General features: G+C 37.9%; 3 protein-coding genes across 7 annotated transcripts in view; 2 read left to right on the plus strand and 1 right to left on the minus strand.

The window, feature by feature from the left end:
- The window catches only part of LOC124215660 (uncharacterized), a 124,663-nt gene extending 110,559 nt beyond the window's left edge, over positions 1 to 14,104 (plus strand). Inside the window, exons 4-11 of the mRNA XM_046619318.2 lie at positions 3,744 to 3,903; positions 3,999 to 4,215; positions 4,388 to 4,486; positions 4,575 to 4,733; positions 4,837 to 4,975; positions 5,065 to 5,380; positions 5,490 to 5,619; positions 5,919 to 14,104. Of these exons, the coding sequence (XP_046475274.1) occupies positions 3,744 to 3,903; positions 3,999 to 4,215; positions 4,388 to 4,486; positions 4,575 to 4,733; positions 4,837 to 4,975; positions 5,065 to 5,380; positions 5,490 to 5,619; positions 5,919 to 6,426 (1,728 nt within the window). The 3' untranslated portion in view covers positions 6,427 to 14,104. The remainder of the gene's footprint in view (positions 1 to 3,743; positions 3,904 to 3,998; positions 4,216 to 4,387; positions 4,487 to 4,574; positions 4,734 to 4,836; positions 4,976 to 5,064; positions 5,381 to 5,489; positions 5,620 to 5,918) is intronic.
- Positions 14,105 to 14,129: 25 nt separating this feature from the next.
- LOC124215662 (coiled-coil domain-containing protein 43) lies at positions 14,130 to 15,664 on the minus strand. The gene is made up of 3 exons (XM_046619324.2): positions 15,445 to 15,664; positions 14,842 to 15,230; positions 14,130 to 14,731 (listed from the first exon to the last, which is right to left on the minus strand). Exons 1-3 carry the CDS (start codon positions 15,607 to 15,609, stop codon positions 14,659 to 14,661), a joined length of 627 nt encoding a protein of 208 aa, XP_046475280.1. The 5' UTR covers positions 15,610 to 15,664; the 3' UTR covers positions 14,130 to 14,658.
- A 921-nt stretch (positions 15,665 to 16,585) lies between these two features.
- Positions 16,586 to 21,114, plus strand: LOC124215661 (prostatic acid phosphatase-like). 5 transcript variants are annotated; one of them, XM_046619322.2, is made up of 8 exons: positions 16,586 to 16,814; positions 18,298 to 18,469; positions 18,657 to 18,752; positions 18,885 to 19,124; positions 19,200 to 19,382; positions 19,470 to 19,633; positions 19,689 to 19,920; positions 20,002 to 21,114. In XM_046619322.2, exons 2-8 carry the CDS (start codon positions 18,305 to 18,307, stop codon positions 20,143 to 20,145), a joined length of 1,224 nt encoding a protein of 407 aa, XP_046475278.1. In that variant the 5' UTR covers positions 16,586 to 16,814; positions 18,298 to 18,304; the 3' UTR covers positions 20,146 to 21,114. The 5 variants fall into 5 exon arrangements, with proteins under 5 accessions (XP_046475278.1, XP_046475277.1, XP_068990833.1 ...); XM_046619321.2 differs by having other exon boundaries at positions 16,587 to 16,814; positions 18,295 to 18,469; XM_069134732.1 differs by lacking the exon at positions 16,586 to 16,814 and adding an exon at positions 17,154 to 17,294.
- The last annotated feature ends 6,009 nt before the right edge of the window (positions 21,115 to 27,123 follow it).

Below are 27,123 nucleotides of genomic sequence, written 5' to 3' on the forward strand. Positions count from 1 at the left end.
GTCGCCGGGTTCCCGACGACCTCGTACTGGATATCTGTACGCGGTCTATAGCGGCGGGTTTATGAAATTGAAAACTTTGTCGGTGGGATTTAATTTCAACAAAATTATACAACATATCCTGCCTGACCGGGTGGTCATAACCGAGTGTCATAGCTGTATAACTAATTCTGAGAACAACGCAACCTCTACCTATGCACATACCTATAAATAATATTGTGAGCAGTGTGAACGGTACAGCGGCAAACGGTGTGATCAGTCTAGCGAATACAAAGACAGACAGGACAATGCGCATGCGGGCGATGGAAACTCTCTTCCCGTACAGATATCGACGACCGGTTAAACCTCCGCGTACATTACACCCGGTCCTCGTATAATCGGGCCCGATTTCCTGGCCCAGGGACGCGTCAAGGCCCCGTAGCGTCGGTGTGCCCAATCACTTTGCGAAAATCAACCGAAGTCATAACCTCGTCCTTGCGAATTTCTCTCCGCCGCTCGGAACCGCCGTTCGTGTGGTTAAAAATGGAGAGTAAAAGCGGAAGGTTTCATTTGGCTAAGAGGAGCGGGATAGTTTCTTGGAAATTACTTCGAGGCATCAGAATTCCATCCTCTCCATCGGGGGCTGATGCAGGGGCGTAATTGCTATTCGAGAAACGTATATCGCCGCCTACTTCTCGCCTGTGGTTTCGATTATACAAAGAGCATTGTTTTGCTTCTATATATCCTCTGCATAAGCCAAGGCGGATGTCACGTGACACTGTCCCACCGGGTTTAGCCCGCAGGCCAGCACTCTCCAGGAAGTGATGTCAATGTAAACAGACATCTCTCCTGAATTGCCGCTGCTTACTTCTGATTATGCAAGACGAAAGGGTGGATTGACGTATTCAACGCCATTGTATGTTCCACAGTATCATGTGACTTTTATACGTAAATTAATTATCGTTGGCATTGGTGCGCGTGTGTACACTTGGGGACAATAAATCTGAGACGGCTAATTTTTTACACTAGACAGTTGTGTTGGCAATACAGAGAAACCTACAGCGCCATAGTCGACCGAGCGCGAAACTAAATCAATATCAATAAACATAACATAACCCATGACTGTCGAATATAACCTTAGAATACCGTGGGAATAATGATTTGTTGGATTGACACGTATTCTAAGGTTAGATTCGACGGTCATGGGTTATGTTAAGTTTATTGAGATTGAGTTTGTTTCGCGATCGGCCGACTGTGGCGCTGTAGGTTTTTCTGTGTTGCCAACATAACTGTCTAGTGTAAAATATTAGCCGTCTCACATTCATTGTTCCCAAGTGTACGTACGAGTTGACTTTGAAAAATTCAAGACCAGACAATACAAACGATAGAGCTAAATCGGTCTTTCCATTTCCTTTCTACGATGATATCGTAGCCGGACAGTTACTTATCGGTAGACTGGAATATGAACTTTGATCCACATCAACTGTCGCTTTTATTTATTCGTCGGTCAGAGAACCCGAATTTTCGTCAAGAATCGATTACACCGTGCGATCGTTGATCTTTATTTTCGAAATTCATGAACGTCGACTCGATGCGACAGTCGGCTCGGACGGTTCTCGGAACCCTTTTATACTTCTTGAGTCTGAATTATTCAATTTCCGTTGTACTTCTACGTGACTTTTTCCGACTTCTTTCATATCGTTCCTTTTAGTTCTCGTACTGCCGGATATGGCGGGGTGAAATTAAAGCTTCGAAATGGCTCGATTCGTAAATATAGATGCGGAACATACGTGCAGTTTCATGGTACCGGGATAAGTCTTAAGTCCTGCTTCTGTTAAACTGCACGCGCCTATCGCCGTTTTATAATAAGTTCACAAACCACTTGGTATAATCGAGTCGATGAAAAGTTGGATAAAAATAACCGCTTCAAAGTTTCACTGACCCAAATTTTTTTTACGAGATGTATCACACACGCAATACATACAACATATCGATGCGTAATTTTGGCTCTCGCCGGTTCATCCCTATCGTTCTTACACTACCGCCCTCTTGTTCTAATTCGGGGGGAACTTTTACGATCTTTGATTTATTCATGGATCGAAGTCACGTTTTCCAATTTTCATTACCTGCCACTCCAACTTTGGCTGAGGTGGCTGACCTCCTCTTTCCGATTACTTCCGTATAGGTGTAAGCCGTGAAACGTACGTATATTTATATGGCAATGGAAATCCATCGGTCTTCTTGAATTCTGCATCGAATCGAGTACACAAATAGCTTTCGTCTCCTAGATGCAATTCCATGACGGGTGATTAAACTATCGTACAAATAAAGAGAGTGTAGACAAAGACTCGGGTGCATGGATACTTTTATCAATACGTTAATTATTATCCGCGGACTTATAATCTATGCAAATTTTAACCACAGTCAATAGTTGATACCAAATTAATCATTTCCGTCACGCTGCAACAGCGACAGCCACAGCAGCAGCAGCAGCAGCAGCAACGGCGGCTTATAGATATCTGCATGTCTATTAATCACTTATTCCTTCGACGTTCGTTATGCACGACGCCGTATATATCGAAGAACAAATACCTCTTTGTTTGTTCTCTGGAGTGGCGTAAAAATTCCTATCCTATAAACCGCACGCGCTGCAACTGAGACTCCGCGGCTATTGTTGCAAAGCCGGGTTATTTTATAAGGAATACGTCGACAGGATTTGTGCACCAGCGTTGAATGTGCGTTAGTAATGTTATACTCGCGGACTTGGTTCATTTGGCGAGGTAAAAACGACAACGTGTATTTCAACCAACGGTTTTCATGCTCCTTCTGCACGTGTCGTTGACTCTCCAACAAAGAGCCAGTTTTACTCACTTGTGTCCATTTGGTTTTGCTCAATTTTTCGTCACTCACATCCGGTTCTTGCGGCTGCATTGTACCCTGCGTCACAATTAGCAGTGCACTTAATCAATTGCCACTCACTGCGATTCTGTCTTTTTCGTTTTCTATCCATCGTCTTAGTCTCGGTTTTTCTTCTTCTTATTTTCACTCCACACTCGGCTCTTTATATCTTTGGTTAGGCTAACCGACCGTTCCCCGACTTGTTGCAACGTTGATCATCGTGCAAGTTTACGTCTACGTGTATGTATGGTTGCACGGAATCGCGATGCCCACGTACCTACCTTTCAGCCACGTTAGAAAGGTGCAGGTTTTATCTAACTCCCATGCTTACTCGACCCACTGGCCCCAGCACTGCAAAGATGCCGCAAGGCACGCGGCATAACTGCATAGAGAACCGAGTCTTGGGCGTTGCCTGGACTCTGGCTTAAACATTTCACGTGTAGGAATTGAAATTGACCAGGTGTGGTCGTAATTGAGGACATACGAAGAGAAATGGGAAAATAATCGTTAATCGATACTCATTTTTCGAAGCTTGGCTTCGGGTGGAATTTGAAAAATGCATCCACAAAAGATTCTCTGAGTTTGAGAATGTCACGTGAACTTTGTCAGGCTCTCTTTGACCGATATTTCATTTCTATAATTTATACTGTATCTACTTTTGAGTCAACACCCCAACGTGACCCTTAGGTGGCATTTTTCAATTGCTTCGACCTACTTAAACCGAGAGTCCAAACTCGAGAGCTGCTAAAAGCATGGAAAGCTCGGAAAAAGTTGGGTTTACTTTGAAAGCAAGCGGACGTTGACACTTTGGTGGGTTTGTTTAGTCAGGCTGTAATTTTAATATTTCTCTACCCTTTTTCTATTTCCAGAAATTGACGTCCCTTGGACTGGCAAAGGCAACGCGTCTCGACAGACATGACAACAACAACAGTAACGGCAATGGCAACAACGGGAACAATTCAACGATAAACAACAATCACAACATGTTTCACGATCCGCTTCATGCTGGAACGCATTTCGATGCTTACGGTGAGAATGTCAATAAATCACAGTGCGTGGTTCGTTGTCACCAATTTCCAATCTATAAACGGAAATTGATAAGTCGGTTGTTTATGAATATTTAGGAAGGAGACTGCCCATGACACCACAGGAAGCCGTGAAGTATTACGGAACCAGGATGACCGAGTTTGAACGAGCTGAAATCGAGAAGTACTCAGAAATCTGGTACTTGGGACTTGAGGCGTGCAAAATACACGGCGAAGAAGGTGCTTCTCAGAACGGTGGATACGATGACGATAATGGAAGCTACAACAAAGTTCTTCACGACCACATCTCGTACAGGTATTAATCATTTCCAGTGTAGTAACCGCTCTTCGAACGTTATCTTTAGGTACTTGGATAAAAATCACACTGATTGTGAGAAAAAAAAGTGCACGCAAATGAAATTGGTCCTTGAATTTATTTTCTTACATGACTGTAACCTATGTCTTTGCTTCTCGAATGTTTCCTCTAGGTACGAGATTCTCGAAGTGATTGGTAAAGGTAGCTTCGGCCAAGTTATCAGAGCGCTGGATCACAAGACGGGACAACATATTGCCATTAAAATCATAAGGTGATTAAGAGATACTACGTTTACTTTACAAATGTACAGTGTAATTTAAATAGAATTGGAACGAAGTAACCCGTGATTTAATTTGCAGAAACAAAAAGCGGTTCCATCATCAGGCGCTGATAGAAGTGAGGATCTTGGACCACCTTAGGAAGAAAGACCAAGAGGCTCACACGTCGCACAATGTCATTCACATGTTGGAGTACTTCTACTTCAGGAATCATCTTTGCATAAGTTTCGAGCTCATGAGGTGCGTAGACGTAGACGATGAAATTTTTTTGCGGTTTCATCGTGGACATATTTTGGGAAATTGAAATTGTTCGTTCGTTTCACGGAACGTTGAATGTTCACAGCTTGAACCTCTACGAGCTGATAAAGAAAAACAACTATCAGGGCTTCAGTCTGAGTCTCATACGAAGATTCGCAAACTCGCTTATACAGTGCCTGAGACTGCTTCACAGGGAAAACATAATCCACTGTGATTTGAAGCCGGTAATTAAATTTCTCTTGCAACGACGAGACTCCAGTTCAGTTTTATGGCCAAGAAACATCAAATCACTGTGTAAACGAACATTTTACAGGAGAACGTGCTTCTCAAACAGCGCGGCAGTAGCTCGATAAAGGTGATCGACTTCGGATCATCGTGCTACAGTCATCAGCGGGTATATACTTACATACAATCGAGGTTCTACCGAAGTCCCGAGGTGATTCTAGGCCTGCCTTACGGTACTCCGATCGACATGTGGAGTCTCGGATGCATTCTAGCCGAACTCTACACGGGCTATCCTCTGTTCCCCGGCGAAAACGAGGTCGAACAACTAGCCTGCGTTATGGAGGTACTCGATCTGCCCCCTGATCAATTGATCAGCCACGCTTCTCGAAGAAGACTGTTTTTCGGTAAGCTCGTTTTCACTCGCTTTCACTCATATCATCTTTATCTCCCGTTATGCAAACTCAACGCATCCCTTCATTTTTAACACAACGTTCTCATTGTACTTTTTTGCAGACTCGAAGGGGAGTCCCAGATGCTTGACGAATAGTAAAGGAAAAAAGAGATGGCCGGGGAGTAAGAACGTTGCGGTAGCTCTTCGATGCAAGGATAGACTTTTTGTTGACTTTGTCAGTAGGTGCCTAGAGTGAGTATCCGATCTTTACCAACTGTATAAACTTCTTCCTCGGTTGGTTTTCCATGCATTATCATCCTGCGATTAATAACAAGTCCTTTGAATTATAATGGAAGTATGGCAGAAAAATTATTTGTTAAATTGAACGTTTTTGAATCAGAAACTTCAAAGTTAACCATCACGTATTTCGAAAACAGCCGTACGAGTAATTTTCATGGGACTCAATTCCATCGCAAGCTTTTTCACGAGATTTTTATTTTTTCCTCGTCAATGAAAACAAAAACATCAATCCCTTCCCCTCCTATTTTCAGATGGGACGCGAAGAAGCGAATGACGCCGGAAGAGGCGATGCGTCACGAGTGGCTGAACAGTTCGTCTTCGTCATCGTCGTCGTCCAACTTGAGCAACTCGATGCAAGGGATGACGGGATCGTCGGTGGTGAGCTCGGTTGTGAGCACAGTTGTCGAGCCTGCGCAGCCCGCGCATGCGCAGACGGTAACGGTGGGTGGTGGGGGTCCGCGTCAGCGAGCAACGACGATGGAGGATCCCCAGCAGCAATATTCGCTGTACAGACTGTATCGCGGCAAGAAGTGCGTCTCTAAGATATCGGCACCCATAGACGGCAGCGCCGCGGACGGAACATGCAGCGGTAACTCACTTGGCGTCAACAAGAGCAAGCTAAATGGAAGTGCGAGCAGCCACGCGTTGGCCAGCGGCGTTCAGGCGCCTGCACCGCGACACGCTTCGACAGGAGATATCGTGGCGAGTTTAGATCCAAATTTGGACGACTCGGGTACCTTTTTGCCACCGATATTGTGAAGCCAGGTATGCGCTAGCCACTTTTAATAGGTATGTAAAATATCGAAGCAAAGGAGCTATAGCGAAAACAAACGCGTGTTACTCTGGATTTTGGCGGACCTTGTTTCGTTTTTAATCACCTTCGGACGTTGGAATTGAATGTTATCCAGAATTTGTAGTACAGCAGGAACTGCACCGATAATTGATGGTTTCTGGAAATCGAATTGTAGCCTGAAACCTGGCAACCTGCTTTGCGCGTTCCTACTCCGCTGGTAAAGTGGCGGGGGCGTAGGGCGGGTTGCCTGAATCAAGGCTGTGGGTTTAGTTTTCTAAGTATGTAGGCGGTATGAAAAATCGCCCGTTGCCGTTTACCTGCTGGTTGCGGAATCGAAGCGCCAGTAGCTAAAATTGATGAAATCATTGGCGATCCCTGAGAGCTAAACGGGCAAAACTTGTGCCGGTCTTGGCTGGTATGTGAAAAAGATAAATAAATATAAATGAATAAATAAACTGGCTTAAGTTGGCCTGATTAGTACTATTGTGATATTACACTACCACTGTCTTACTTAGATCTCCAATATTAAAAAGTAACTGATACTAATTATACGTTATTATTATAATTATTAATAATATTATTATTAATACTATTATTATTATTATTATTATTGATATTGATATCATTATAATCATCGTCATTATGATAAGGTATAACGATATATTGGAATTTGAAAACGAAGCAGTAAATGAGGCAAAGAAAAAAAAAAAGTAGATAAACAAAAATATCTTTACAAACTATACATGTATATTATATATATATGCGTGCATTCGCATCCGAATACTGAATGTAATATGATCTATTACGGCATATAGGTATATATATGGTATACGTAGCACGTGTTTGTATGCATACCTACGATATGCCTAGAAGGCATCGCTTATATTATACATACATACGGTGATGTATGCGAACTTATTATTTCATATGTATATACATAGTACATTATGCATATGTCGTAAGAATTATGGAATGTAGTAGTAACGATTTGTATCTCTCTTAAATGATAATATAATATAGCTACGTAATCATAATATTTGTATTTAGGTAATTCGCGTTTTAATGACACAAGCTCATTCGTGTATATCGATATAGTATTTCGCCACTGCCCGATTTCTTTCGCTGCCGTGTTTTCGTCCTCGTATTTGTTTTATTTTTTTATTTATTTATTTTTTTTTTAAATTGCAATATATAATAACAACGCTGTAATCATTGACGCGCATTTTTTCTCATTTCCCATTAAAAGTATCTATATTCTCATCTTTTTTTTTTTAAATAATCCTTTTACACATGCCAATATACATGCGTGAAATACCATAAGTGACATGATTCGCCATCGTATTATTGATCAAATTACATACGTATTCATATATATATATATATATATATATATATACACATACATATATATATCATACACAGAACTTGAGTAAATTCATAAAACACGTAGAACTTCGTAGAGTTCGGTGTTACGGGGATAATAATGATAATACACATATGTATTATACATTTATTATTACATATACATATACGTTACGGATTTACGATGAATAGGTATATATATATGTATACCTATAATAGATGCAGCAACAACATTGCAAATGTATAGTGTGTATATAAATAAAAATAATGTGAAGTCTGTTTTACCAGTATAAATCGCGAGCTAAATCAACAGAAAAATTTATCAAGTCACGAAGATGAGCGAAAAGAAAAGAAAAACCCTGGGAAACAAACTGAATCATTCGATTATTTTCGCTGCTCGATCGTCGTCTTTTGTAGTCAAATTAAATGATACGTTGATGTGCAATTTACTATCATACATAAAATCATGCGAGTATGCGCGATGCTATAGTTATTATTGTTATTATTATCATTATTATTAATAATACTATTGTTATTATTATTCGCTAAATTATATTCACTATACATACGAACACTGTTAAATATACAATATACATTACATCCACGATTCGTTTCCACTTCTTCATTTCATTTTTATTTATAGATATTATATATATATATATATATATACCTACATACGCGGCGAATGAAGGAAAAAACAAAAAAATTTAAACAAAAGAAGCAGAAAATAATAAATTTGTAACACTATGATTTTTTACATAGACCTGGTGATATTGGTATTATACTAGTCATCTTATGTACGATACACGTAGCGGTCGGTGAAACGTGATTAGAATTTGAATTTAATTTCTTTGTTCCTTTCTTTTTTTTTCTCTTCTGATCATTGTGAATTTCATACACAACAATCAGCTTCTCAGCTCTCTATGGTGTTTTACACCAATCATTAATTATTATCGTTGTCAGTTGTCATCCGTGCATCGTTACGCCGTTCGACAGTATCTTCATTGGAATAAAAATCTGCACTTGAGTAAATATTAATATCAATATACGTGTAATATGTGATTTTAGGGAATATTACATGCATGCGGGTGATAAAAGAGGAAAAAAATAATAAATCCAAAATAACGTAACGACCTGTCAAATCAAATTCGCGTGACAAGACTGAGATGAAAATACATTAGAAAAAAATAAAAGAATAAAAATAACAATGAATTATAAAACATAACGATACGTAGAATTTCGACGGTACATACGTGAGTGTATATAATATATTATATGCCTAAATAATAAACTAACGAATATCGAACAATGAAAAGTAATTGAAAGATCTCCACTTTCTCTTCAATTTTTCCCAATCGAAATTATTATGGCTGAAAATTGCATAGTCGCGTTTTACTTGAACGTGTAATAGAGGCAAAAAAAAAAAATATACATATATTTCACCTAGATTGAATAAATATATTTATCATGTAAGTGAAATTTTAAATCCCGGTCATTGCTCCATTTTTTTTTTTGACTAAATAATAAATTTCATGTAGCCTGTATAATATATTATACATCGCGATTATATGTATAAAGTACAGGTAATGTGTAGATTGTTGAATATGTGACCAACCATTGAAAAAAAAAAACCCATATATTACATAGAAGCGTAGTTATACTCATTGTACGTGTATATTATCCACACGATTGAATCTTATTACCGTTGTGAGAATCCTGTTAAGATAAATTTGTAATTATACACAGTTTTTCGGAATCCTGCATCGCTATTACCTTTCTAAGCTGAATATAATAAGTGTATTCTGTATTGCGTACATTTGTATGAATGTAACTGAACATATGAATGAAATATTTATACGTAATGATTATCCGTAAAATACATATTACACATATATCTAGTATTATATATATAATAATAAAAATAACAACAACAACAACAACAACAACAATAATACCAACAACAGTCGCAGCATTGAATCACGTTTTACACACACACACACACACACATATTATAATCAGCTAGTCCGTATTATATTTAGGACTTAAAGATCCACGTACGTTATAAGATATAACGTTAAAATAATAAAGTACGTTTTATTCATATCAATGTATTTTCTTTTCATCATTTCATTTTGTCGATTTGCTTAATACTGTTCGTTTTTTGATAAAGATAAAATTTCACCAAATTTTATCAGGATTGTTCAAGGCCTGAAATCTTTTTAACCTGAACGTAACTGTGAATTCAAATTTGTTAATATATTTTTGTATAGAATGAGAGAGAATAAAATAATAATAGTAATGATCATTAAATTATTATGAGCTGTTTGACGATTTTACAGTAATAAAATACATCAATGAATATAAATTGACTGTGTACTTTAAAGCTGAACGATTATCACGATTCACTGTATTCACTGCTCGAGTTAGAGAATTTGATTCAATTCAATTTAATTTAGTATTTTATTGCACTTGATTGAAAAATATCGTTATAAATATATCATATAGTACAGGGATTTTCAAATTTAAAATACATCTATCTTAACATCTGATCTTATTCTATGAGCGTTATTATATTATTATATCTGTAATGTTTAAAATTGAATAATATCTTCAACAATGGTGATCAATCATTCGCTACAGTAGGTATATTATAATATGATGATTATACGAATGCCACGTAGTATTAATACGGTGAAAATAACTGATTATTGTCAATAAATTTGAAAAAGGAATAATTGAATTAATAACAAAACTATGGAACAACAATTACTGTCTTAAGAATATTAATAAAATATAATTGATTAGGCAAATGTACGTGCATTAGGTACGAATAATAATCCACGTGTCGCAATAAATTGCTGCATATAACAATCAATGATAGGAAATTTCTGAATATAGTGTACGGTTGAAAATTGATCTATCAAACGGAAATAGAATATTATTACAAGTATACATGTATATTAGAGTGGTAGTTAATTTCCAACGTAAACTTCTGACCCCTGGAATCGACAGGTAATGACGAAAAAATAGTGTATGAATTATTTCAGATTTTTTTTTTCGAATAAAAAGTGTGCCGAAATCGATTTGAAATTGAAAAAGCTCATTTTTCGAGTAAAAAAAAAGTGAGCAATAGTTCAATTCATTTTGTTTGGTCGGAAAAAAAACTTTAAAAAAAAATTTAAAAAAAGGATTAAACAATAGTTTTCTTCTTTTGTACTCGAAATTTGAGATTTTTTCCTTTTTTTTTTCATCACATTCTAAATTTCGACTTGATTTAGGCATCGTTTCCAATCAAGCTAGAAATCGGAAATAATTAACACACTGTTTTTTCGGCGTCATCTATCGATTCCAGGAGTACGAAGTATATGTTGTAAATCAACGACCATCTTAATATACATACACACACACATGCGCATACAGAGTTGTGAGTACCATACGAAATCGATTTTACAATAGTTACTGATAATTATTGTATATCTGTAGCAGTGTGTTATGCGTATTATGCAGTGCGTAGAATTGTTAAGTTAATGATGAAACTGTACAGTTATGGTTTTTTTTTTTCTTCTAGTTGCGTTCATTTATATACATATATATATATATATCTCTATATATACATAGATACATATATACAGTGGGAACAAATATAATGTGTTAATGTACATAGAAATAATATTGTCTAGAAATAGCTTTGGATATGTGGGAGCATAACATGTTCAATGGTTTCTGCAAAGTATCTCGACACTCAAATAATTTTGGCTAACAAGCATGTGTATACGTAATTGTTTCAATTTGAATAGTGAAATTACCGTACGTCGGGGTTCATTAGCAATATAACCGTAAAAGATATTATATTACAGACCAACTTATTAGGACAGTGTCCTGGTTTAAAGGCCTAAAAGTGACGTTCGACGATTTTTCTAATAGGGACAGAAACAACGAAGCTTTTTGAGATTCGTTGTTTCTCTCTTTTTCAAAGAAATAAAATAAAAAAACGTCGAAAATCACCTTATTTAGGCCTCTGAACCAGGACACTGCCTTAATTAATAGACGCGCATTACGGATTGTGCGCCAGGAAAACCGCGTACAACATAACGTGAATTTTTTCATTTAACTAATAGTATTGAACGAATCTTCAAGTAGAAATTTTCCGCGGGAAATAGTTGCGCAAGTAAATTGCAAATGTTACACGTTACGAATGTAGTGGGAACAGGAAAACAATATGGCCACCCGTTTACTCACCTGCGATTAGATTTTGGCTCTAAAATCGTATCTAGCATCGGCCAATCGTCGATCATTGTTTTCCGTCAAACAAAATGACGGCACTAACACTTTGATTATGATATATGCTTCGATAAAAGCCTATAAACGGAGTATTTAGCTTCCGTGATTCACTCACACATGACTCTAGAGTGTTGCCTACATGCAGGGTTAATTGAAAAAAATATACACATGGTAGAATGGAATATAATATCGCCATCGGTGTTCCCGCCTAATTAAATAAAATGAAAGATAGATTTATACAGTCATTGTGTAAAACTATAGATACTGATTACTATGTTAGGTATACGATTTAGAAGCGTTGTAAATAGCATAAATTGTGAAACCTCTTATATGCAACTATCGTTAAGCCGTAATAAATTTATTGCCATAATCTCTCGTTTTCAAAATACACAACAATGATGATACTAATGATAATGCTATGTAGTAATAATCAATCGACGATAAATCATTAGGTTAAATGATTGGACTGTGGACAATCATACGGGGTTCGGCATCATGTGGTACCTACCTAACAATCCCGTGATTGATATGCTAGTTAATTCATCATGAATGTAAGAATGTATCGCATTAGTTTACTTACGTTATTCAAAATTCAGCGTAATCAAGGTTTCATTTGTTCGTCACCGTGCGGTTTCCGTTTAATCTTTGAAATCTGGAAACATCGATTCAGCCCCGAAATATTCTTATACAGAATATTATTATAATGTTTCGCTTAATTATATTACATGATTGATATATTGATAAACTTTTGGTATTACTTCAGTGCAATATACGTAAATTTTCTTCATATGACATAATGGAGGAAAAAAAGAAAAAATTAAACTACCAAATTTATAGTACCTAGATCTATGTTAAACAGATTCAATAATTATATCGTTAAGGAAGAAGAAAAAAACGAGGTGAATTAGTCTGACTTCAACAAACATTATATAATTAATATTTCATCTTTTCTTTAATCATTTCTTCATTGTTTATTCTCTCTTTGTATTTAACCGTAATACATATACATATTAAGAATATGACAAGGATTTGATGATATCTTGTGTGTAAATATTTAATATTAATAATACTAATAATAATGATAATAATAATAATAACAATACTAATAAAGTAACAAAAAACGTTTCTATAAGTTTTTTCTCTTCTCTTCTGTTTTTGTATAGTTATGGGGTTTCTTAATAATTATAGTGATCACATCGGATATCGTGAACGATGTAACAATATTGGCATCGTGGGGTGAGAAATGAAGAAATGAAGGAGAAAACAGTAATAAAATTTTTTTGATTTATTTAATATATTATTATCATCATTACTATTAATATTATCGTTATTAAATAAAATAAAATCTATGCAATAAAAAGTCGAAAATACTATATAAAAAAAAAATAATTGGAAAAACTAAAGTGCGTTACTCGTAAACCATCACGAAAATGTACAAAAACAAATTGATAAATTCAATAAGAATAAAATAACCGCGCATGCATCAAATCAATCAGTGTGTAACAAAACGACATGAATGCATTTTCGGACCGCCACTATAATTTTTTTAATTATTCAATTCTATTCATTTTGTAAATATTAATGCCACTTGAAATTTAATTTCAATTATAGTTCAATTGGTATTGTATTTGCGTCGACTAGGTCTTCAGAGCACTTGAAAAATAAAATTATCGTCCGTAACACATGTATGTACAAGTACATAGATTGAGTGTAAAATCTTTTAATCACATTACTGTTTGTCAGTAATTATAACGTTGCTACAATTTTCTCTAATTCAATAGCAAGAATAGCAATGACAGCGCGCAAGTAAGAACATTGTGAAATATAAGAAAAAATTACGGTTGCGATTTATCTATTACAATTTGCAACACCTCTTTGTATGTATGACTAGGCTATGTATCGTATATCAACATTACACTATTATTACAGTTCGCCCACGCATGCAAAATGTCAAATAATTTAAACACTACTTTCGTCATGGTGAAAACGATTTTCTGAAAATTTTCAAAAAACGTCTGTACCGTTCCGTTTATTGTAATCAATAGATATAATGTTGGGAGAAAAACAGACAAATTTTTCACCAGTGCATCTATTTTGCATTGATTTTTATTTTTTCCCCAACCTACCTGAGTATGCGTCTCGAAATTTATCTTGAGCTGTTACTTTGAATCTATAGGTTGACAATGCAAAACGAGATACAAACAAACGATGACTTTGTGTTACAGATGAGTATTTGATTATTAGTGTTTATAAGTTAATTTGAGAGCACCTAAATAAAGGAGGGAGGGTGGGAGGGTAAGTTTGTTGATGACGATGAAACAGGAATTAGAATCACTGCATGCACGATAATAAATATACACGCATTCGTTTTAAGGATGAGTGATGCGGGGATGGTGAGTGAATTTTTATCATTCTTCATATGCATACTATGAAGTGTATAATTTATATTCGTTGTGGAGGATAAAAATTTTCTGACACTCGCAAGATACATAATTTTTGGTTGGGTTAAAAAGAAGTTCAAAACAAACGTACAACAACGGGCAGGTGTATCTGTGCTACCTGCGTCGCTCCCCTTTCTGAGTTTTTCGCTTTTCTTTTTTCTCTTCTTTAAGCTGCTTCTGCTTTTCCCTGTATCGGAATATAAGTGGAATCAGATGTTGGCGAAAAGATGATGAAAAAAGTTTTGATCGTTGATAAATCGAATAATGATATAACAAATCAAAGTGAAAGGAAATTACCGATCCTCCTTGTCCTTGTCTTTCTTCTTCTGACTCTCCAGTTTGGCCCTTTCGCGTCTCTCTCGCTCCTGATGGGCGATAACGGCTGCATTCATATTCTTCTCAATACCGCAATCGCCGCCAGCGGCACCTTCCTCTTCGCCCTCGCCCTCACTTTCCTCGTTATCAGACATCTGGCTATACTGTGCGAGTATCGTCTCTCTGATCCGCCTTTCCTCTTCCGTGTAGCTCCGGGTCGTAGTTGTCGGCAGGCTCTGGGACTCGAGCATCCTGACCAACCTGACGTCAACGTCTTCGGTCGGCGCGAGATCATTTGTGGGTGTTATTTTAGTCAACGATTCTGCCCATGCAGCGAGTATCTCGGCAACGTGTTCGTCGATCTTATTCTCCTGCCGATAGAAAACATGTTTTTGTGTGTCAGTGATGCAATAGCTAAACGCGAATGACGATTTTTGACCTTTTTCGCGGAAGGAATTCGGGAAACCGTCTCGATAGCTAATTATTCGTTGCTATTTTCGTGCGCAGAGCTGAATCGAAGCTCGAACGGTACGGACGACGGTGACATAACCTCAAAATATATATATATTCGTGTACAATTCTCACCGTAACTCCCATGAGGATTCCTTCGAGCGCTTCGGATTTCTCAGTGTCGGTCTCATCGCCTTCTAATATCCCCCTTATGTAAGTACCGAATACACCTTCGTCAGTGTTCAAAGCTTGTAATTTTTTACTTAGCCAAGTATCGAAAGAGTCTGTTGCTGCTGCCATGTTCAATAATCTACTCGACTTGGGCCCTTCTTATTCTCCGAACTTGACTCCTGAAGCCTCTCACTGGCGTCGAGTTGATTTTCGGTGAGACGCATGCGCAGTTTGACAAAGCTTGGCTTGGATATAGGTAAGTATGCAATTGGCATTGTAGAACCTTTCATACAACCCGAAGCAGACTGCACCTGATTGCATGCAACTTGTCGTACTTTCGATAAACCGAAATGCATACAACTAGGTAGTTCCAAAATATGAAAGTACCGTATTTTCGCTTGAAACATCTATTTCTTGCCGCCGTTATCATTACTGACACTGAGAGATAGGATAAAAATGAAAATACTTGAATGATAGGTTTTTTGTAAACGTAGTCTCGTAATGAAATATTCAGTGGCAGAGACAGGAAAGTGAAAAATCAAATGAAAAAGAATCAAGAAATTATTCATAAAGTGCGAGCCTTTAACAATGTCTTGAATAAAAAAAGTTCGATACTGTATAGACCGCTGAAACGATCATCAGTGTATATAGTGAAAAGTGTATTTGAAGATGCGACTCAAAAACATTATTAGAAAAAAATTGGCAACCGAATATTGTTTCATACACTGTTTTAAAACCAATCGTTATTCGAGTGAAACTTTATTGCCTACAATGATTCCATCACAAGTGTATAATCTAAGAACAGTGTTGATTAAGTTGGAAAACGATTGTTTATTCATTTATTGAGAAATTTGCGACTGTATACCTTAAGAATGTTATTTGTCTAAAAAAAAACTCGGCGAAATTTGAAATTTCTACACCAAATTCTGTTCCATAAAAATGAAATTTTCCGAGATATTCCTGCTAGTTTTGAGATCGGCAGCCAAAGACGCATTATCGCCGCGCTAATACGTAACGAGTATAGTGCGTGACATGTGTGAAAGTGAGTCCATGTATGTACACTATTGTACACACGCTCGTGATCAGTCTGTGGTGGTCACACCGCAATCTCGTGACGAAGGCAGATTGGTTACCATGGCGGCGAGAGACTGGCGTGTGGTTGCATCGTAAGAGTGATCAGCTGTTCAACCATTCATAGTATTGTTCTACTCTACTGAAGCTGCGTCGAGATACGAGCCCTTTTATCAGTCGCTCGTTTTGAGCAAAGTGCGCGATATTTCCCGCCTGATTTCGCTAACTTGAGCGCTGTGTTTACCCGAGACTTGTGTCGTATCGTAAGTGGAATTCCATACAGCAATTACACGTCGTAATATGTTTACTCTCTACGGTGTATCGTATACTTACCGTTATAACGTACCGGTTCTCTCATTTTGTATACTGCAGAGTATAGCGTTAACTGTGCACAATCAACCATTGCCACGCAAACGAAACTGCGTGATTCGAAATAATATACTTTGAAAGTAGTGCAGAAATTTAATCATCGTGCTCATGATATTTGTATTTTTTTTTATTTTAACCGTTAATGAACACGCCCATTGTCAGTTCAAGACGATGTTACACTGATCGGAAACTTCATATTAGACAGTAAATAAAATTGCAACAATTGTTGTGTAAATCAATCCAGAAGCGTGAAACAAAAACAGTCAACCAGATTTATTATACCTTAAGATGTTGAGAAAGTTTTTTTTATTCAGATTCTTACAGCCTAAAGTTTTTGTTTCAACTGAGTTCCCACTTTTCAGCAGTGAATGTTAGTGAAATTAATTTTCATACAATTCTATTCCTCGTAAATTATTGTTTTAGCGAATAAGTTATGAAATCGGATCTTATGGCCAAGCGGTGAATATTGAAGATATCGTGCCAATTGTTATCTATAATTTATTATCACAGCGAGTGATGGAAAAGTAAACATTTCGAAGACGATTATTATTATTATATGCTTCACGTACGGTTGAACGTCACTGAAAAACGCAGAACACGAGTGATGCATGAAGGTTGAGGTCCCGGCGATACGATACCATTCGTATGAGGTTCCATTTTATTCTGTTACAAAATCGAATCTAGTGCGCAAGACTTGCACGGAGAAATGCGCGCGGTGTAATAAATGCGACGCATTTGAGTCTCAGCGTGGTGACCAGTGAAATTCTGCGTCGAAATATCGTTGAAATAAGTAATTTACACACGCAGTTTATACTATGTGCGAAATGTAGTGTAAGTGTGTGTAACGATCGGTCAATTATAACGATGGAGAAAAGTTCGGAGAAATCTTCATCTGTTCCGATAGAAATTGAAACCGAGTAAGAATTTGCACGAGAAAAAATACACCTATCCACGTTTCTCATGAAAATCAATCTTTATATCAAACCGGTGTAAAGTAACTGAAAATGCATGTCGTGAAAAATAATTTTATCCCACAGTATGTGAAATTTCTTGTGTTGACGCTATCTCCGTTGAAAACTCACGCTTGACTATTAAATAAATTTAAAATTATGATAACAAGTAACGGTGATCTCGGTATGTAAATTCCAAGGAAGTTTTATCTACTGATAATAAACGCGTTCGTAGAGTAAAGAAATGACGAGCAAAATTTTACGAAACGATATTTTTTCGCAGTCTTGCGGAGCGCTGCGAGTTAGAGACTGAGTCAAACCTAGTTTATTCAATTCACTGTAGTACGGTTTGCAAATCCTTTGTTTACTACCACTGTGCTGACGAATTTTCTCATGAAATTTTTCCGTTTTTTCTTTGTACTAGAAGCGATCAAATGGACATTCCCGGAGGATTTTTGGCGAACAGTTGCAGGAGAGGTCGTCGAGGAGTATGTGTGTCCGTTGTGGTTTTTGGGGCGATTATCGCCTGCGTCCTGCTGGCATTTACCGCCTTCGCATCGCCGGCTCATACTTCAAGAAATCTTCAGCAAGTGCTTATAGTAAGTTTCTTTATAAGGACTTGTAAGATGGTTCATTTGATTGATTGATCGGTACATTTATACAATTCAAACTTCTATACTAGGCGTTTTAGAAAATCAAACTCCGCAAAAAGATAAAAAAAAAATGTATTGAACAGATAAGATTTTTATCCAAAACAGAGTAAAATTAAAAAAATTCATTTTCCAGGTATTTCGACACGGTGACAAAAACCCTGCTGAAACGTATCCGAACGATCCGTATGCGAATCACGAGTGGCCAGACGGTTGGGGTGCATTGACCAAGGTTTGATTGGTAATCTAATTAGATGAAAAAAAGCATTCACGTCATCTCCACTTTTCTAAACTTTAAGCAAGTGCTATTTTTCGTTAGAATTATGGTTGGATTGGTAGTTTGAAAAGTTTGTTACATCCTCAGAAAGGAATGCTTCAGCTTTATACATTGGGTCAGCGGTTGCGCGTAATGTACAGATCATTGCTCGGGGACAAGTATCAAAGCAAGGATCTTCTGGTGTACAGCAGCTACGCCGACAGGTGCATCATGTCGGCACAAGCGCTTTTGGCAGCGCTTTACCAACCAGGAACCGAGGATATGTTTATACCGGGACTTGCGTGGCGTCCGATTCCCGTCCACACCATACCAAGGCACATAGACAAGGTATGCGAAGCCACAATTTCACTCAGCATCTGAGGAATCGAGTGAACGAGTTGACGATTGTCGATTTCCGAACAGTTGATCGTGGCTAAAGCACCTTGTCCACGGCTAGACAGAGAGCTGCAGCAGGCCTACTTGAATTTCAGTACAAGCGCCAACGGTTCGTTGGATACCATGTACAGGGAACTGTCAGGCTATACTGGGAAGAACATAGCCTCGGTACTGGACGTTGAGTTGTTGTACAACTTACTAGAGATTGAGGTACCGCGAGAATTGTTCAAATTATTATCGGACCCAACCACTGGTTGCATTTTTATATCTCAAATGCATTCTTGATCCTCTGTCCAGGTGCTAAACAATCTGAAGCTTCCTGAGTGGGCTAAAAACTACTACAACAATCGGACTAGAGAACTTGCTGCGCAGAGTCTGGCCTTGTTCACCAGCAATGTGATGCAGAGACGACTTAGAGGCGGTGAGTATAATGGAAGATCAAGAGCTGCAGTGGACACAAAGTATGTCCATTTATTGTTAGACTAGACGCATCGGGAGTAAAAAAAGTATCTGAAGTCGTACTGTCGTTGATGCAGGTCCGCTTCTGAAGGAAATTTTGACGAACATGTGGATGCGGCGTAACGGCACAGATGATCGTAAAATGTACCTTTACTCGGCTCATGACCTTACGCTTGTCACAATTCTGAGGACAATGGGATTCACCGAGGAATCAACGCGACCGGAATACGGAGCTGCACTGATTTTCGAGTTGTACACAACGGCCGGTGGTCAAGACCACGAAGTCAGGGTAAGTTATCGTCTGCACTGTGTACAGGTATCAATTTACTATTTGGGGTGTGAATCATTAGAACTAGACTTTGATCCGCAGATATCCTATTTGAACAACACGGAAACTAATGTTCCTCATGTCATGAACGTGAAAGGATGCGGGGAACCTTGTCTGTTGGAGACTTTGTTCGAAGTATGGGAACCAGTCTTGCCTCAGGACTGGAACAGCGAATGCTTGACCTAAGAAAATCAAATATTCATCGATATATGGTGACCCCGAATGGTAATGGAAAAGTGTTTGTGCGTATACGGTACTTTCCTTTAAGAATCGGACTGTTTTACACAGCACTCGAGATATCGGTTATATCACCGAATCACGGTACTAAAGCAGGTATTGATCTGACTATACGACTTCATACACTAAAAGTGCGTTCATTCGTTAATATTTTGTACAATTTGATGAGCCTAAATTATATGCGAAGATAAGATAACGATAATGTATTCCTTTTTAACTATTGGATCAGTGTATCTGAAATCGAAACGAACTATGTTCATTGATATTGGGAAAAGTATAACTGGATATCAGCGGAAGAAAATTATTAGAAGATAACACGCTAATTTGCTATGGACACGAATGTAGCCTTAAATAGTGGAAAAAAAACTAACAGAAAGTCATTGCTCCGAAGAAATTCAACGGTGACCTTTCTTTTTTAGAGCAAAAAACTTAAAAAATCGGTCAAATAAATATATATATATATATTTTTTTTTGCGAGTTATGGAGCACTGAATTTTTCATCTGAGAATTGATTTCAACTGTCCTAATAATGTTAACAATTTGATTCCGAGGAGGCCAAACGACGTCTACAACACTGTAGAACGTAGCTTAGAAATCAACGAGTCTCATCTGTTTCATATCCTCGGACTTCAAAAACGGTGGATTCTCTTCGATTCTCTTCTTCTAGTATCCAAGCACAGTCCTTTGAAAACTTACATAATATAAGAAAACAGTCAGGTAATATCACAACTAAGTTAGAGAATTACAAAAGTAAGATAATTAAAGAAATAATCAGGCAACATGTAACGGAATAGACATTACTAAGTATTAGACAACACGATAATTAATAGATAAGGAAGACACGACAATTATAACGAATTAAGAGAAAAGAACAGAGAAAAGTGTAACACAAAATACTATAAATGATACATAAATGAATCTGGTTTAAGAAAAGCAATAAATGAATCTGGTTTAAGAAAAGCAATCACAGATTTTCTAATCAAGCATGAGAAAAGTTATAGTAAAGCACTGCTGTTCAGCGGTATGAGATAATTAAAAAACTCAGGCAAAGCACATTTATGATAAATCAAGGCAATAGTTATTAAAAAATGTAAAGGAAGTGCTAATGAGTTGCGAAGTCACTTGCGGTATGAGAAAAATAAAGTTGCGAGTTCACGTGGCAACTGGAAAATATAAGAGAATAAATAAGATAAAACGATGCAAGTATAACTTCAGAATGGGCCGAGTCAAGCAGCGATTAGAGTGACGAACTCTCAATCACGAAAGGTTTAACCTTGTACGTCAAGACATTATTAGAAAGTGCAACCGAACTTGATGAAAATCGGTATAAATTTATTTATACAATTTTGCGTTGTCGATTTTTATTTTTCTACAAGTCATCTTTTCGTATTTACGGTCCTTCTACGTTTTTAACTGTCGGTAGTCTGACTTTCGGGATTTCGTCCCGTCGACTTTTTGGTCTTTCGCATTTTTGTACCCCACTCCTTTTTTGGAGCTGGGGTGAATTTCAATATTAGCGTTAAAACTACGGCAAGAAAGAGGAGCGCACAATAACATCAGAATATTAGTACAGTTTATATAATAGTAATCGTATAATCGAGATTGCCAAGATGTAGTACAGCTACATCTGAAAAATCATTGTTAGTGCATGAAACGCATGTCTGGAATTCTTGACCGTCTGAAATTACACTTATCATTTCATTAATAACGGAAACTGATTGATTATTTGTTAGTAATATTAAGAATGAATGTATAGCCTAATCGTTTACAGGCGCTTATGTATATTGTATATATATATATATATACGGTTAGAAATTTCTTTTAACCTTTGTACTTGATGCTTCACAGGGAGCTAGGGCTCTAGGATCAAATAACACGTCCTATCTATTCATCTATCTATTTGTTTATTTATAATACAGACAGTATATGGACGCAGCAGATGTTCGGATTAGATTCCGCTATAGGAATCCGCTTATATCCGTTCGATAACTGACCGCTTGATCTGATTCGATAGGATTTACCACGGGTGATGAAGATAACAGAGCAATTTCTTAGCAAGGACTTAATTGCTGATCAACTGCCAGGACTTACCGGACATTTGAGTTTCGAAAACATGAGAGCTAACCGTCATGAGTCCTGAGATCGCTTGGCGGTTCGATAATCGAAATCAAGAAAATTTAATGGGAACGGATCTGTCTTTGTGAAAGTTGTATAAGAATGATCAGGTGATGATCCGATTTGCCGATCAGGAACAACATTGTCAAGAGTGTTTGAGATGATGTAATTTTGTACGATTAGGATAATCGACACACTTTTTCAGCAGCAAAGTATGATCGTATGAATAATTAACACAAACTGTATATGGATGAGTGTCTGTCAAGTCATTGGAATAAGAGTAAATGAGAAATAAGAACGAACTGTGTGTTTAAATGAATTAATGAAAAGTTGTACCTACAACACTTGTGTAAATATAAATTTCTGAGAAATAGACTTTTACGGGAGATTTACGCGCTTCCAATGATTTCATCGTGAATGTTATATCATCGCGTTGACTTCTTGCAGTGTTGAAACTTTCTTTTCGTCATAGCTTCAACTTAGGACTAGTAGAATGCCGCATCCATCGATTGGTGAAGCAAATACAAATTCGTATTAAGGACTTGACATTTGTTTCGATCATAGGAATTTTTGTTTCTGCATTAATTTGTACGGGTCTTTTATAACTTATTCAACCCCCAACGGTGCGAATAACACTCCGAAAAGACCATGGTACAAACTGCAGAAAAGTTCGGAAGGAAATTATGCTTTTTTCGGCTATAACTTGTGATTTGTTGCTCGCGGTGGTTTGGGACTGCATCCAATCGATTTGACTCGCAAAATTACATGAGAATAGTGGATGAAAGAATTTATTCCAGCACTTTTCGAAATCGCGGAAATTTTCGCCAAAAATGCAAAGGGGTTAGCCTTACTTTTTTCTTCAGTTTTGGAGTTCCTGGGGGTCCGATTGAGGAGGTAAGGGTAATTTCAATCGATCCTAAGACCCAAAGTTTTCAACTCCAAAAATGAGAAAAAAGTGATGCTAACCTCTTGCATTTTTGGCGAAAATTCCCGCGATTTTGGAAAGTGCTGGAATTAATTCTTTCACACACTATTCCGACGTAATTTTGCGGAAAAAAGCGATCAGGCGCAGTCTCAATACGCTGCGATCGACGCATCAAAAGTTAGAGTTGAAAAACGAGATCCTGTGTTTTCGACATTTTTCAGCAGGTGCTTTTGCGCTCACCATTTCTCCCCTGTTGGGCCTACGTTCCTTTTGCTGCATTTTCCGAGTTCCTGAGGGTCCGATTAGTCGGGCAAGAATCATTGAAATCGAATCTTAGACCCAAAATTTTCGACTCCAAAAATAAAGAAAAAGTAAGGCTAACCCGGAAGAGACCCGGTCTTGATGGTGACTCGTCAACTAGTCTTCTCCACTTCCTACTTCGCACGTTTTCTGTATTGCTAGTTCCTGGGCTTTATTCTGCTTTCTTGTCTTTCTTTTCTTTTTCTCTTTTTTCTGATATTGTCCTCGCCGTCTTTTCTCTGTTCTATTCTCTGTTCTAATTTTTTGTCCCTGGCTCTTAGGTAGTATCATAGAACTAGGCTAAGGTTTAGGAATTAAGACTTTGTGTATTTTTAATGTTGCAATAATGTTTTCCAATATTGCCATGAAAAAGATGTAAAATAAACCATTAAACCATTAGAACCCCTCTACATTTTTGGTGAAAATTGTTGCGATTCTGAAAAGTGCTGGAATGAATTCTTTCTGGCACTATTCCGACATAATTTTGCGAAAGAAATCGATTGGGCGCTGTTCCAATACGCTGCGATCAACGCGTCGAAAGTTAGAGCCGGAAAACGAGAACCTGTATTTTCGACATTTTTCAGCAGGTGCTTTTTTCGATGTAACTTCTTTCCTGTTGATCCCGAGCTCTGTTCGCTGCATTTTCTGAGTTCCTTGGAGTCCAATTGGTCAGGGAAGAGTCATACGAATCAATTCTGAGACGAAAAATTTATTGGTCAAAAAAAAGGAAGGTTAACCCCTTTGTATTTTTGGCGAAAATTTTCGCGATTCTCAAAAGGGCTGAAGACAATTCTTTCAGGCCCTATTCCGACGTAATTTTGCGAGAGAAATCGATTCGGCACAGTCCCAATACGCTGCGATCAACGCATCAAAAGTTACAGCCAAAAAACAAAAACCAGAATTTTCGACATTTTTCAGCAGGTGCTTTTTTCCTCGCATCTTCTCTCCCGTTGATCCCACGCTCCTTTTGCTGCGTTTTCTGAGTTCCTGGGGGTCCAATTGGTCGGGAAAGAGTCATACGAATCAATTCTGAGACTAAAAAGTTTTTGGTCAAAAAAAAAGGAAGGTTAACCCCTTTGTATTTTTGGCGAAAATTTTCGCGATTTTGAAAAGTGCTGGAATAAATTAATTGTGGCACTATTCCGACGTAATTTCGCGAGAGAAGTCGATTGGGCGCAGTCCCAATACGCTGCGACCAACGCATCGAAAGTTACAGCCAAAAAACGAAAACCTGAATTTTCGACATTTTTCAGCAGGTGCTTTTTTCCTCGTATCTTCTCTCCCGTTGATCCCACGCTCCTATTGCTGCGTTTTCTGAGTTCCTTGGGGTCCAATTGGTCGGAAAAGAGTCATACGAATCAATTCTGAGACAAAAAATTTTTTGGTCAAAAAAAAAGGAAGGTTAACCCCTTTGTATTTTTTGCGAAAATTTTCGCGATTTTGAAAAGTGCTGGAATAAATTAATTGTGGCACTATTCCGACGTAATTTCGCGAGAGAAGTCGATTGGGCGCAGTCCCAATACGCTGCGACCAACGCATCGAAAGTTACAGCCAAAAAACGAAAACCTGAATTTTCGACATTTTTCAGCAGGTGCTATTTTCCTCGTATCTATTCTCCCGTTGATCCCACGCTCCTATTGCTGCGTTTTCTGAGTTCCTTGGGGTCCAATTGGTCGGGAAAGAGTCATACGAATCAATTTTGAGACGAAAAATTTTTTGGTCAAAAAAAAAGGAAGGTTAACCCCTTTGTATTTTTGGCGAAAATTTTCGCGATTTTGAAAAGTGCTGGAATAAATTAATTGTGGCACTATTCCGACGTAATTTCGCGAGAGAAGTCGATTGGGCGCAGTCCCAATACGCTGCGACCAACGCATCGAAAGTTACAGCCAAAAAACGAAAACCTGAATTTTCGACATTTTTCAGCAGGTGCTATTTTCCTCGTATCTTCTCTCCCGTTGATTCCACGCTCCTATTGCTGCGTTTTCTGAGTTCCTTGGGGTCCAATTGGTCGGGAAAGAGTCATACGAATCAATCCTGAGACTAAACATTTTTCGGTCAAAAAAAAAGGAAGGTTAACCCCTTTGTATTTTTGGCGAAAATTTTCGCGATTTTGAAAAGTGCTGGAATAAATTAATTGTGGCAGTATTTCGACGTAATTTCGCGAGAGAAGTCGATTGGGCGCAGTCCCAATACGCTGCGACCAACGCATCGAAAGTTACAGCCAAAAAACGAAAACCTGAATTTTCGACATTTTTCAGCAGGTGCTTTTTTCCTCGTATCTTCTCTCCCGTTGATCCCACGCTCCTATTGCTGCGTTTTCTGAGTTCCTTGGGGTCCAATTGGTCGGAGAAGAGTCATACGAATCAATTCTGAGACAAAAAATTTTTTGGTCAAAAAAAAAGGAAGGTTAACCCCTTTGTATTTTTGGCGAAAATTTTCGCGATTTTGAAAAGTGCTGGAATAAATTAATTGTGGCACTATTCCGACGTAATTTCGCGAGAGAAGTCGATTGGGCGCAGTCCCAATACGCTGCGACCAACGCATCGAAAGTTACAGCCAAAAAACGAAAACCTGAATTTTCGACATTTTTCAGCAGGTAGTTTTTCCTCGTGTCTTCTCTCCCGTTGATCCCACGCTCCTTTTGCTGCGTTTTCTGAGTTCCTTCGGGTCCAATTGGTCGGAAAAGAGTCATACGAATCAATTCTGAGACGAAAAATTTTTTGGTCAAAAAAAAAGGAAGAATCACCCCTTTGTATTTTTGGCGAAAATTTTCGCGATTCTCAAAAGGGCTGAAATCAATTCTTTCAGGCCCCATTCCGACGTAATTTTGCGAGAGAAATCGATTTGGCACAGTCCCAACACGCTGCGATCAACGCATCAAAAGTTACAGCCAAAAAACGAAAACCAAAATTTTCGACCTTTTTCAGCAGGTGCTTTCTTCCTCGCATCTTCTCTCCCGTTGATCCCACGCTCCTTTTGCTGCGTTTTCTGAGTTCCTGGGGGTCCAATTGGTCGGAAAGGAGTCATTCGAATCAATTCCGAGACGAAAAATTTTTTAGTAAAAAAAAAGGACGGTTAACCCCTTTGTATTTTTGGCGAAAATTTTCGCGATTTTGAAAAGTGCTGGAATAAATTAATTGTGGCACTATTCCGATGTAATTTCGCGAGAGAAGTCGATTGGGCGCAGTCCCAATACGCTGCGATCAACGCATCGGAAGTTACAGCCAAAAAACGAAAACCTGAATTTTCGACATTTTTCAGCAGGTGCTTTTTTTCTCGTATCTTCTCTCCCGTTGATCCCACGCTCCTTTTGCTGAGTTTTCTGAGTTCCTTGGTGTCCAATTGGTCGGGAAAGAGTCATACGAATCAATTTTGAGACGAAAAATTTTTTGGTCAAAAAAAAAGGAAGGTTAACCCCTTTGTATTTTTGGCGAAAATTTTCGCGATTTTGAAAAGTGCTGGAATAAATTAATTGTGACACTATTCCGACGTAATTTCGCGAGAGAAATCGATCATGCGCAGTCCCAATACGCTGCGATCAACGCATCGAAAGTTACAGCCAAAAAACGAAAACCTGAATTTTCGAC

Source organism: Neodiprion pinetum, chromosome 3 (assembly GCF_021155775.2).
Source record: "Neodiprion pinetum isolate iyNeoPine1 chromosome 3, iyNeoPine1.2, whole genome shotgun sequence".
In the NCBI taxonomy this organism is placed as follows: Eukaryota; Metazoa; Arthropoda; class Insecta; order Hymenoptera; family Diprionidae; genus Neodiprion; species Neodiprion pinetum.

Coding starts and splice junctions, on each gene's coding strand:
- LOC124215661 (XM_069134732.1), top strand. CDS start 17,209: ATGTTGAGAAAGTTTTTTTTATTCAGATTCTTACAGCCTAAAGTTTTT. Junction 18,753..18,884: donor GTTGGGGTGCATTGACCAAG/GTTTGATTGGTA, acceptor TTACATCCTCAG/AAAGGAATGCTTCAGCTTTA. Junction 19,383..19,469: donor ACAACTTACTAGAGATTGAG/GTACCGCGAGAA, acceptor TCCTCTGTCCAG/GTGCTAAACAATCTGAAGCT.
- LOC124215662 (XM_046619324.2), bottom strand. CDS start 15,609: ATGGCAGCAGCAACAGACTCTTTCGATACTTGGCTAAGTAAAAAATTA. Junction 15,231..15,444: donor GAATCCTCATGGGAGTTACG/GTGAGAATTGTA, acceptor TTCTATCGGCAG/GAGAATAAGATCGACGAACA. Junction 14,732..14,841: donor GACAAGGACAAGGAGGATCG/GTAATTTCCTTT, acceptor ATTCCGATACAG/GGAAAAGCAGAAGCAGCTTA.